Raw genomic sequence first — 12,737 nt, 5'->3', positions numbered from 1 at the left:
AAACGTTACTATGAAGTAAGGAAAGTTAATGCAAAGATAAGGACATGCGTCGCTCACTCATAGATATATATGCTGCTAGACTTCTACTGCTTGAACATATATGCAACACGCCGCGGTTTCTTGGAAGCAAAATGCTCAATAACGCGCTGATTAAAGTCATGCATCCCAGAAATAACGTCTCTGTGAATGGATAAAACAGCCAAGGAATTTAATCTATCTTGCTTCATTGTGTTTCTGAGATAAGTTTTAATACGCTTCAGCGTGCTGAATGTTCGCTCTGCGTCGGCGGAAGAAATAGGCGTCGTCAAAATGATGTCCAGAAATTTTGCAGACGCCGCAAAGGTAGTTACTAGAGTGTTATCTATGAGGAACCCATAGAGCGCGCAAGTTGATGTGATGTTCAAAAAAGTTTGATTGGTGTATATACATCGCAATTCATTTTCCAATTCACCCACGTTTATCATGGGGTAAAATTCAGAGAGTAGCCAACAAACAAACAAACAACAACATTGAAACACTCAATGAGCTCAGACCTAATTTCGGACACGCCCTGCACCACGCGTGATTGGAAGTTCCAACGTGTTGGTGCACAAGCAGGGAGACGGCGGCTACATATCTGGCGAAGGAGGTCAGAGCGTTCCGGCGAAACGGAAAAAAATGAAGAAAACCCCGAAACATTTGCAAAAAATATACGGACGAGAGGGGTATCAAGACACATGTTTTTAATAACGAAGTTAAATTGGTGTGCATAACAATGTAAAAAATGCGCATGAGGAAAATCTTCTTTTATATAAACTTGAACACCATGTTTCGACCCACTCATGACTGCCGCGCCGTCATAAGTTTGAGCTATCAATTTTGACTTCGCGTTGTAAGGCTGTAACACTTCTTTCAGTACAGCCGATATCCCGCAAGCCGTGCGATCAACGATTGGTACAAAGCTGTGAAATCTCTCGGTAGGTTTACCATCTTTCACAAACCGAAACATCACAGCCAGTTGGGAAACGCACGTAATGTCAGTTGTCTCGTCAGACTGAATCGAAAGGAACTGGCAATTCTCAATTTCCAGAGCCAAATGTTGTAAATAAATTTTATACATTGAGTCGAGCAAATCATTTTGGATATCCTTAGATGTCCCTTTCGATTGCGGCATCAAGATGATCTCTCAATACTGTATCTAGGGATGCGGTGTATTCCACCATATCCAAAAATACCCCTCTATTAGAAGAGTGCCCACGGAGGGACAGCTCGTGTGACAACCAATGAACTTCAAAACATCTATCAATCGACCGAGAACATGGAGGTTTTTCTCGACGTTTTGGTTGTGCCGACGAATAGAAACCGCGCGTCCTTCATCCAACTGTGCTGCAATATTAACATTTCCGAATGTTCGGTATTTTACTGCATTGTCCAGATGCTCCATAGAAGATTGATGATCCCTGGCACGCTCGGAAAGATGTTTAAGATCTCTAAAACCAAATTTACACCAACGTGAGTCACAGGCGGTAGCAAAAAGTAGGCAATAAAAACAAAAAAGTGCATTTTTGTCCTCGCTGTAACACAGCCATTCGTGTTTTTTATACCAAGTTTCTGCGCAGAATGTACGCCGACGCTTTCCTCTGTCATGGGATTGTTCCAGTGAACAATTTTTTGGTTGATAAGGCCTAAGACGTTGTACCTCTAATTTTTGTTCCAGCGGCAGCTGCGAAAACGGAGTGCGAAGTAGTGCATCAACCTTATTCATTATGAGGTCTAAGGCTAAGAAATGCGAAGCCGGAAAGAAGTGAGGAGCTCAAAAGGAATGTGGAAAATCGAAAGCAAATGGACTAAAGGTCTCTAACTGATTCAAATAGCGAAACAAGCGAAAAAAACGAAAGCGAGGAAACTATCAACTCTTCAAGCAACCAACGAACGAGAAGGAATGCGTGAATATGTCAACACGTTGTTGTAAGAAACGTCGGCATTGTGTCGTCATAAATCATCGGGGCTAGCCCCGATGATTTAGTAAAAGAAACAGAAAACAAACGAGACAAACGCGGCGAGTGGAAGATAAAAGAGAGAATACGATATACAATGAGCAACCGGGGCAAAATCGGCGTCGCCCCGTCGACGTTCGGCGAAGGCTTTGCGAGCGAAAAATGAACCATGTCGGGAGAATATGGCTAGTGTAGACCAGTGGTCGGCAACCACCGGGCCGCGGCCCATCGCCGGTCCGCGGAAAGATTACTGCCGGTCCGCAGAAAGGTGACACAAAAACGAAAAAGGCCGTAATAAAACCTGTACAATCTAACCACAAACCCAACGACTAAAAAACAGCACTCAACACAACACTAAACCAGACAAACACAACACCAGGGATCGGCAAAACTGCGAACCGTGAGCTAATTTGTTGCGGCCCTCGAACGACCCGACATTCAATACATAAAACCAAATATGATTCTAAATTTATTATTGTCTCTACACGGATTTATGTGGTAACAACAAGTGCTGATGTACGGTGCTTGTTTTGTAATAAGTAGCGTTGGTTGTATATCGTTCGAGTTAATTTTAATTTTTTTTAAATTGAAAATGTCTGGGAAACGGAGCGACGATGGTCGAGCATTCCAAAGTGCTTGGACGGAAAAATATTTTTAATCCTTGCGCATTTCAAAACCGGTTCGCTCGATATGCCCAGTCAGCATCGCAGTTGTTAAGGGTTTTAATGTTAAACTCGTTACGGAACGAGTCGTCGAAAATTCGACCCCGAGACCCGGGATTGCGCCACAGCTCATCTGTGCGCTAGTGAAAAAGGTGTAATGTGCACGGTCGGAAGAATATATGGCCTTGAGCAGCTTTATCTAAAATGCATTACACTTAGAATAAATTTCGTACTCGCCTGTCAGATCATCATTTGAAGTTTGGACGACAAGTTGCCATAAAAACACCATCTTTCACATTGATAATAAGGGAAGTTCAATTAATGTTGCGATTGTTTGAAGGCGGAAATAGAAATATTGCGGCCCGCGCGCTACCGGAAATGTGTATACAGGGTTGCCAGATCCCAGCGATGAAAAAAAGCCAAATCAGGATATAAAAAAAGCCAGAAAAAGCCAAAAATTTTACTAAGTACAAAAACCCCATAATTTGTCAGATTTTAAGCTCTTGGAACAATACTGATGATGATGTAGAGCCATCAGTTCATTCAGTGCGCCACACAATTGTCTTTTCCCATTGAAAGGTGTTTTTGCGGTTGCTATCATGGCGATTTCTACTTCAGCGGGATGAAGGGTTTATAAGTAAAAAGGATTAATTGAACGAAAGAACCAGAATCGACGTTCAACACAACACAATCAAGCTGACATCTATATGAAACAATTTAAAAAAATCAAAAAACCAAATAAAAATTAAAGCGAACAGCATTATTTTACCATTCAATATATACAATACAGGGTACCGTTTCAGTATGTGATATACCTACATTTTCGAAATTTTAGAATTTATAAACCATCAACTTTATTAAAAATTATCTAACCACGTACCGCTTACAGGTGGACTACTAATAGCTAATTCAGTAATTTTTACTGTAGTTAATCACATCGTTCGTGAGACAAAATTTTGATTAGCCTACTGCAATTTACCTAAAGCTCCACATCGGGCATAATGGAAATTAAGTTATATAACCATTTTTGGAAACGGAACTTAAAACTGACAAACAACACGCAAAACTATAAAAACGAGGCAATGTTTACAACCCTGCTTGAACATCTGTCTGAGCGGCAGCAGAAACTGCAAGTAACTCTTATTGGGTAGGTATGGTTAAGCGTTAAGGCAATAAACTGGGAAATCGACGCTCGGGGAAAGCCTAATGTTAAGTACCGCACCAGGACCGGTAATAGGCTAATGTTACACATTAAATATTGTATTTCATATGATTTTAATAATAGACACTAGACTGGACTTGAAAAAAGCCAAAAAAACGCCAAAAAGCCAAACGGAAATTCTGACGCCAAACGTGTTTGAAAAAAGCCAAAAATGGCAGATTTGGCGTTAAAAAAGCCAATCTGGCAACCCTGTGTGTATATTTGGCCCGCAAGTACATGAAGTTGGCCGACCACTGCACAACACTATTGAGCAGCATGTCTGACTTCATGAACAACTGCCATGTCAGTATGTCGCAATAATGCTGGGTCAAATGTTATCTCTACGCCCGTATAAGAATGTCCCTCATCAGTTCGACTAAGATCTCCCCGACAAAATGATACAGGCATTGTTAACTTTCCCGAAATCTTATTAATATGAGGCCTGGTTTTCATTATTGATAACTACAAATACGAAATAATATAAATAAATGTCGACCATATCAGATACAGATATCGCGTTAAATAGCATCACCGTCGTTTTTAGTATATTGTTAACATAAATTTCATAATGCGTTTAATGTATTGCATAGGCTTAGTTCGTTTGTATAGAGGTGGTCCGCAAACATTTTGGTCAGGCTTTACCGGTCCGTCACTTGAAAACGGTTGCCGACCACTGGTGTAGACAGTCTGTGCAACCGATAATGAGGTATTTTTCGAATATTTTTTATTATACCGACTAGAGAATGCTACGCGGTGTATGTTTCGGTATTTGTATCGCATAATATCAACATGAGCAAAGCCCATCCACCGGAATTAATGAAGTTTATGGAAAAAACATTTGATTTAAAGTTAAATGGTGAACGATCTGTTACGGATATATTGCGAGGTTTCGATCCTTCCATGAATCTAGTTGTGGATGATGGAACAGAGCGCAGAAAAGATGGGACCCTTGCACCTGTTGGAATGATGGTCGTTCGTGGAAATTCGATATTAATGTTGGAAGCATTGGAACGGATACAATGATTCTGCCCTGGGATAGTGGATTTCATTTTCTAAAATATGGTAGACCAGAAAATTCTTAAGATAGGACTCTTTCAATTCTTGATAATTTCAACTTCAGTGCAAGCAGGGCTGGAGAGCTGGTTCGAAATCATATTGGCTCCATCTCACATTATATTCAAACTGTTGCCCTAGTTCAGGCGCTTCATTTTTCTATGTTTAGATGACTCTTTAACATTAAAAGGTTCCACTGAAAGGCACTGAATAGCTTTCCAGTTCGCCTAAGATTTTAACATAGTTTATTATAAACACCACACCATCACAGCACTATTTTTTTAGTTGGTCAACACCCAAAAGCATCTCTTTCAACAATTTTTATCAGTCATTTAATATTCGAACAAAGTCTTCATTCAAGCGGCCTGTTTATTCTAATCACAATTTTCCTTTACCATTTGCCGTGTGAATTGTTTGATCATAATGGAATTTTGAATCTACTAGTCAGAATAGCTCGTTGGTGGCCGTCTAACCTGCAAACGGGCAGTTTCGCTAGACTGCGACATAACCGTCGATATCATATAACTGCAGAAGCCTATATGTAAATTCCCATGCCCATAATACGAAAAGGAACCACAGTTACGTTGGCTTCATTGGTGACATGGCTGCTTATGTTTGCCAACAAGTTTGCTTTGAAATCGAGCAAGGGAGACTTTTCTAGTTTCTGGTTATCTCTTTGCGATTCTTACCTACTACTTAGTAAGAAAGCTTCTTCATTGCTAGTTAAATTTGCCACAACCTATCTGTGCCAATCTATTTTTTTTTTTCTGATCTTTTTACCAACAGAGCAAAATCTAGTAACCGTCCGGATGTTGACAGTGACAATTGCCTGGCTATATGAAAGACGGTGCCTAATATAATGAACCTAGTTAGACAGAATCGAGCACAAGATTCCCATTGATTATTTACTAAAAAGCTTTGATTTTTTTGCCTGTAGTTTGTTAAGGTCGTAAATACATAATACAATCTAACACGTCAATTTTTTTTAGAATGGTGAACAGGGGGGGGGGGCACGAGTGCAAAAAGCTTCCGGAAGGGGGCCACGAGCCATAAAAGGTTGAGAACCACTGGTTTAGAGCATATACAACAGTAAATCAAATACAAACTTTAAACAAACCAAGAGAAAAACCCCGTTTAATATAAGCATATATATATATATATACCTGAAACGAAAGTAAAGAATATGCAAACGACTACCGGGCTATCAAACACTCAAATGTGGATGTTAAATATTAAGTGACACCCTCTATACTTGAATTCACTATTTAACATCGGTATGGATCAATTAAACAATTTATTTAATTATATGTATAATGTAAAAGGGGAAAGGAGGACTGGTGAAAAGGTATGACGTCCATTTTTGACTATATATGTTGCGGAAATGACGCAAAAAATATGTGTGTACCTTTTAGTTCTGCTACACCAAAGTGTCAATTGAGTACGACGGGAAATAGTGTGAGACTAAGTTAAAAAAGTAAGTCAATGGTATAGGAGTTACATATTTGTTCCGGGAATAAGGAAATCCCAAGACAGATTAATCAAATGACAAACCACGTCTTCTCGTCCGGTTTCTAGTCAATGTCGGGTATGGGATTAGGTGTGCCAGTTGTTTGTTTTCGGAAGCATGGACTTAATGGCGGAGGAAGTCGAACGTACCAGCGGTTACGTGAACCACCTTACGGTGGCGAGGAGTCCAGCAATCCTCTCGCACGTAACTATCCTCACATGGGATTCGAACCTGCGAACCCACGCAGGGTAATAAGAGGTGCGGTGGCGAGCGTAATCCTAACCTATAGCACGATGAGCTATAACACCGCATAGCACTATACTCTCAGAATATGTCAAAATGCTAATATCCCTGCGGCATAATGTGCACTTGTTGAATGACATTGATGAGACGCTTTCGCATTAAAATTATGTACAATATTTTTATTTGAATTAATTTTTCACATTTTCTTAGTGCTTACCAATCGAGTTCGTAATATTCTTTCAAATTAACGCCACGGGAAATAAATTTGTGATGATCTAATCCAGTGGATCTCAAACTTTTCAAGCCGAGCGCCCTTTTTAGAATTTGTCAAGTCTCGCTCCCCACCTCAAAAATGCCAAGCTAACAATACGCTTTAAATAACAGATATAGTGCGAAGGAAAGTATTTTTTATTCAATAATACGTTGAAAATAAGCGTATAAGAAATGTAAATATCGGAAATACGGCGGGCCAGATCACATCTAACATAATTGTTTTTTTTTGTCTAATTAGTTTCTTAAGTTTTAATTTGCTTAAAACCTCGCCCCCTTAAAAAAATTCTACGCTCCTCGTTTGAGATCAATTAATCATCATTGATTTGTCAACACAATATAAATATATTACTAGAGAGTAGAAATATGGCAAAATGTAAAGCAAATTACGAACCACCAAATAGCTCTTACGAACTTTTAATAAAAAAATTATAAAGAAAAAATATCAAAGTTTAAAGAAAAAAATAAATATATAAAAGTAGATAAAAATCGATCGAACGTACAATTTTTACATTATTTAATTTCAGACTGTGTACATAAGTTAGTCGTTGATACCAACTAAGCTACAATTTTGAAAAATACAGACTCCGTGTACCTCTGAATCGTTCCAGTCTCTGGATCGCTGTTGTCAAGGATAACAAGCCAAGGATAACAAGCCAAGGTAATAATAAGTATAAGTATAAGTTTATTTCGACTCCATAATCAGCAATAGACGATAAAAAAAAGATAAAAGTAAAAGTAACTGATTATAGAATCGGGAAAGCGAACAAAACCTAGAGTAAGGTTTGAAACGTACAGATTTTAGATGGAAAGGTATTGATGAAAGAAGTAGTACGTGTTCGCTCACTCAAAAGTAAAAAAAAAAACTAATTAAGGCACGCACGCACACACACACACACACAATCATCGAGACATGATACTGTCGGAAGCGAAAAAAGCGAGACAATTTAATGTAAAAAGGAAGGAAAATATACAAACAAATAAAAAAAAAAATGAATAAAATCTTTTGCCACACCAAATTAATAATTTTATGAGGATTGCCAAATTGGATACCGAATTAGTCAACAAGAGTAATGTATTGTGGATAGAAAAGTATTCCTCAAAAGATATCGTCAAGCTGATTATAAATGGAGTCACCTAATGCCAAATTGCCCAATCAGAATTGCCAAGTTGGATGTATGAAGAGGTGGGCTAGACCTGCTTCACTCATCAAATAAAAGCCACAACAAGCCAAATAACGTCCAAATTATTTTAAATACTATTAATCAATAACAGTACCGGTAATCATAATTAAAATTAATTAGGGCGGTATGATACAGAGGTAGGAAAATTGGTTAAGGGAATATATATGGTGTTTAAGGTTCAAGTAAAGTTTCTAGGGTCATGGATTATAGGCAAGTAACTTTAATTGAGGTTGTTGATCACTGCGGTCAGCTCAAATTCATCACGGATGATTCATCAGTCTGCAAGTTTTGTTGATGTATACACCTTTCATGTTGACATAGATAGCATTTAAATTGATCATCATGACGTCCTGAAAAACGAAAAATATATCTGCGAGTACAGTATTCAATGATTGCAAATGAGGAATCAATAGAAAACTACCTTACACCTTTGAGTGGAAGTTGTTGAATTGTGTAAATATTGATTAATATTAATTAAATATCATTAGACTGCTAGTTGAAAGACCTGAGAAAGAAGAGATTGTGGTTGGGACACAAGAGAAATTGTTCACAAACCATGCAAAAACCTTTCGATGTCGGTAAAACCACACACATGTATGCCATTATCTTCATTAGTCATTAACATCACACTAACCCTTACACATTTGCATGCTATACACAGCATAAATTCGACCAAGGATAAAAACTTTGTACACACGCAGGACACAGCATATAGTACTACAGCAAGTTAAAATGTAGGGGAGAATCCAAATATACCTCGACTGGTCACCTAATTACAATATTAGGTACAGGAGTTAATTTATACCGTCTACAACCCTCACAATAAATCACACCACCCAAACAGAAAACAAAGTTCACGCATGTGGAATATCAGAATGTGAACAGCCATATTAAGGAAAATCTTATGCTATAGAACAAAATAAATGGCCAACTAGAATGCAAACAGATGGAGAGAGCTCAACTGCTTGTTCAAAATTAATTAGTGATCTCAGAAACAATAACAATAGGGGAGAATCCAAATATACCTCGACTGGTCACCTAATTACAATATTAGGTACAGGAGTTTAATTCTACTGTCTACAACCCTCACAAAGAACCACACCACCCAAATACTGAAATAGAAAACAAAGTTCACGCATGTGGAATATCAGACACCCAACATTGAAAGAAAAGGAAACATGCACATGCAGATATCAGAATGTGAACAGTCATATTAAGGAAAATCTTATGCTATAGAACAAAATAAATGGCCAACTAGAATGCAAAACAGATGAAGAGAGCTCAACTGCTTGTTCAAAAATAAATTAGCAATCTCAGAGACAATAACAATGTTATGGCTGTTCAACATTCTCATGAAAACAATAAGTATGTGCAAGTGCTGAGTGTCCCAACTTATGTCATGGTCTTTCTTTTGAAGTTGTAGCTAATTACATACCAAAAATATATAACAGTGTGATTCTAATAATAAATTTTAATATTTTGATACCAAGTAGGACTTGACTTTTTTCTGAAAAGATTTTTTGGATTTCAATGTCTTTAAATTCAAGGGGAGAGAATTCCACAGCTTGGGCCCAGTATAACATAAGGCATGCTGGCTCACAGATGTACTCATAAAAGGTATGAACAGGTTGGAACTACTTCTTCGATTGGAAGTAATTTTAGTTAGTATGTCGTCGAAGCAGTTTGGCAAGGAATTGTTATGGAAATCATGGACTAATGATAATACTTCAAATTTCATTATATCTTCAACTTTGAGTATATTTAGCTTTTTATAGAAATGGTTTACACTTTCACGTTTACCTTTCCTAAAAAGAATTCTTAAAAAATTATTACAAATACTTTGCAATTTTGAGACAAGTGTTTTATTACCATGGAGCCAGACTGAGCAACAATATCGGATATGGCTGAGTAGTAATGATTGAAACATAGCTAGTAAAGCTGATTGGTTAACACACTGGGATACTTTGGCAGCAACTGCCAAGTTTCTTTTTGTTTTACCAATAACATGCAATATGTGTGATTTCCATGACAGATTTTCATCGAAGATAACTCCTAGAAATTTTATTTCTTTCACTCTTTCAATTTCATTGCCATTGAGCAGCAGTGGTTTTGTACAACTCACACTTTTATGCTTGCTTGGATGGAATAATACAAATTTAGTCTTGTTAGCATTAAGAGATAATTTATTAACTAACATCCAGCTATGAATGTTGGCTAGTTCGTAGTTTGCAACTGTGAACAGATCTTCAAGGTTTTCCCCATGAAGAATCAAGTCAGTGTCATCAGCAAACATGATTGACTCAGAGGATTTCAGACACCTGGACATGTCATTAATGTAAGCTAGAAAAAATAATGGGCCAAGTAAAGATCCTTGTGGAACTCCGTGCTTCATGACACAAATATTTGTAGAGAAAGAGTTGTCATATTGCACAATTTGTTTTCTGTCTTGCAGGTAGCTCCTGATCCAATTGAATGGGACGCCTCTAATTCCATAGTGATAGAGCTTACTTGAAAGGATGGAATGGTCAATGGTGTCAAAAGCTTTTGAAATATCAAGGAATATTCCAATTGCATGTTGTTTGCCTTCAAAAGCCTTGGTAAGTTTGTGTACCAAAACATTGGCAGCCATAGCAGTGGAGTGTTGCTTGCGGAAACCGAATTGATGCGAGTGGAAAACATTGTTGGTTTCAAAGTAGTTTGACATTCTACTATACATTATTTTTTCAAGAATCTTAGAAAACGACGGTAGAAGACTAATAGGTCTATAGTTCCCAAGATCTGAGACACTACCCTTTTTAAAGAGAGGAAGAACTTTAGATGTCTTGAAACTTTCAATGAATAATCCAGTAGATAGTGAGAGATTGAAAATGTATGCTAGAATATCAGTGATGTGTTCTGGAATGTATTTCAATATTTTGAATGGAATACCATCGATTCCAAAACTTGGCTTGGGCTTCATTTCGCGTATGATATTTTTTATTTCTAATGCTGTAGTTGGCCTTAAAAACATGGATGACGATTCTTGCCTCCCAAGATATGAAATGTAATTTTTGTCACAGCTAGCTGGTTGTGGCATATTGTCGAGCAATCTTTGTGCCACTTGGGAAAAATGTTCGTTAAATTTATTTGCAATTTGTGTATTACTGCATTCAAGTTCAATTAAAGGACATGAATTGTTTTTATTTTTACCGATTAGTTCATTAATTGTTTTCCATACTGCCTTAATGTTGCCTTTGTGAGAAGCAAATTTGGACATATAATAACTTGATTTCTTTTTATGGAGAAGTCGAGCATAAAGATTCCTGCATTCATTATAATGTGACTTGTGTTTGTCATCTATGTTTTTATTGTTTATTAATTTCTTATAAAGTTTTTGTTTGACTTTGTTGAGTTTGCGTAACTCAGTATCATACCAAGGTTTGTTTAATCTGTTTGTTTGTGTTCTGTAAGGAAAAGACTGAGAGTAAACAGTAGAGAATTTATCAAAAAATTTTTCAAAGCATATGTTTGGATCCTGTATGCTGTTGAAGTCATCAATATCAATGGAATTCAATTCATTTGTAAAAGTATTCAAATTGGACGAAGTAAATTGGCGACGAAGTGTTTCAATTCTGTTTTGGATTTGTTTTTCTAGGAGAGAGCATTGCACAATTGGCAAATGATCAGAAATACATTCTGCTAAAACAGCACTGTTAATTTTTTTATCATACACGTTTGTCCAGATGTGGTCTATACAGGTAGCAGAACTTGAAGTTATCCTGGTGGGACAGTTTATCAGAGAATAATAGGCCAGACTGTGCATAATATCAACAAATAGGCTGGTATTCATATTGGACTCATCAATAAGATTATAGTTGAAATCACCCATTATATAATTATAATTCGACCTGTTGATCTTTGAGAGAACTTGGGACAAAAGATGTCTAAAGTTAGCATTGTTCAATTCATCAGTTAGTGGTGATCTATATATAGTACCGCAGGTTATTGTTTTATTTTCTAATGATATGTCAATAAATATGGATTCAAAAACCTTCTCACACATGATAGTGAGATCCTTACGGACAATGTATTTCAGGTCATTTCGAATGTACAGACCAACACCACCACCTCGGTGATGAGATCTACTATTAGAGATGAAAACATATCCATCCAATGCATTGAAGTGGCCATTTGTATCAGATACAATCCATGTTTCATTTATAGCAATTACATGTGGCTTACAATTCAGTGAATTTACTAGTGCTTCAAATTTTGTGTAGTTTTTGAAGGAGGCTAAAGATCGGATATTGATTGAAAGAGTCATGAAGCCACTTAGTTTTAGACTATCATTGAATTTAAGGTCGTTGACATCACTGGAGCAAATATACTGATTTGAGCTATTGTACATGAAAACACTGTCTATGTTGATGAATTCTTCAGTGTCAGTATTGATTGACTCAAGAAAAATTTGGTTGAGGTATTCAGGATTAAGTATTTTTGTAAGAGTCTGGGCATCAGCTTTTTCTGAGTGAAAAGTAGAAAATAATTTTGGTATTTCAGAATCAGAGATAGAAGAGAATGGTAAACATTCTTTTTCACAATGGAAACAGCACCAAGGCATTTCATCAGCTTCAGATTGCAGGTTTTCATATTGCTGTCCAG

General features: G+C 37.2%; 1 protein-coding gene and 1 pseudogene across 1 annotated transcript; one reads left to right on the top strand and one right to left on the bottom strand.

Moving 5' to 3' along the window:
* Positions 1-4,579: 4,579 nt before the first annotated feature.
* On the top strand, positions 4,580-5,822 carry LOC144419860 (putative small nuclear ribonucleoprotein G pseudogene; annotated as a pseudogene).
* Positions 5,823-7,044: 1,222 nt separating this feature from the next.
* On the bottom strand, positions 7,045-12,696 carry LOC144432146 (uncharacterized). Its single transcript, XM_078120260.1, has 3 exons — positions 12,135-12,696; positions 8,518-11,825; positions 7,045-8,446 (listed from the first exon to the last, which is right to left on the bottom strand). The coding sequence occupies exons 1-2, from the start codon at positions 12,694-12,696 to the stop codon at positions 9,568-9,570; spliced, it is 2,820 nt and encodes a 939-aa protein (XP_077976386.1). The 3' UTR covers positions 7,045-8,446; positions 8,518-9,567.
* Positions 12,697-12,737: the final 41 nt, after the last annotated feature.

Source organism: Styela clava, chromosome 2, assembly GCF_964204865.1.
Source record: "Styela clava chromosome 2, kaStyClav1.hap1.2, whole genome shotgun sequence".
Lineage (NCBI taxonomy): Eukaryota > Metazoa > Chordata > Ascidiacea > Stolidobranchia > Styelidae > Styela > Styela clava.
Note: the sequence above shows the minus strand (reverse complement) of the source record. Positions and strands in the feature narration are given on the sequence as shown.

What these genes read in the sequence shown, in the direction of transcription:
- LOC144432146 (XM_078120260.1), bottom strand. Translation starts at nt 12,696, where the DNA reads ATGCCTTGGTGCTGTTTCCATTGTGAAAAAGAATGTTTACCATTCTCT. An exon ending in TAAGGATCTCACTATCATGT is followed by an intron (nt 11,826 to 12,134) that starts GTGAGAAGGTTT and finishes CTACCTGTATAG; the next exon opens with ACCACATCTGGACAAACGTG.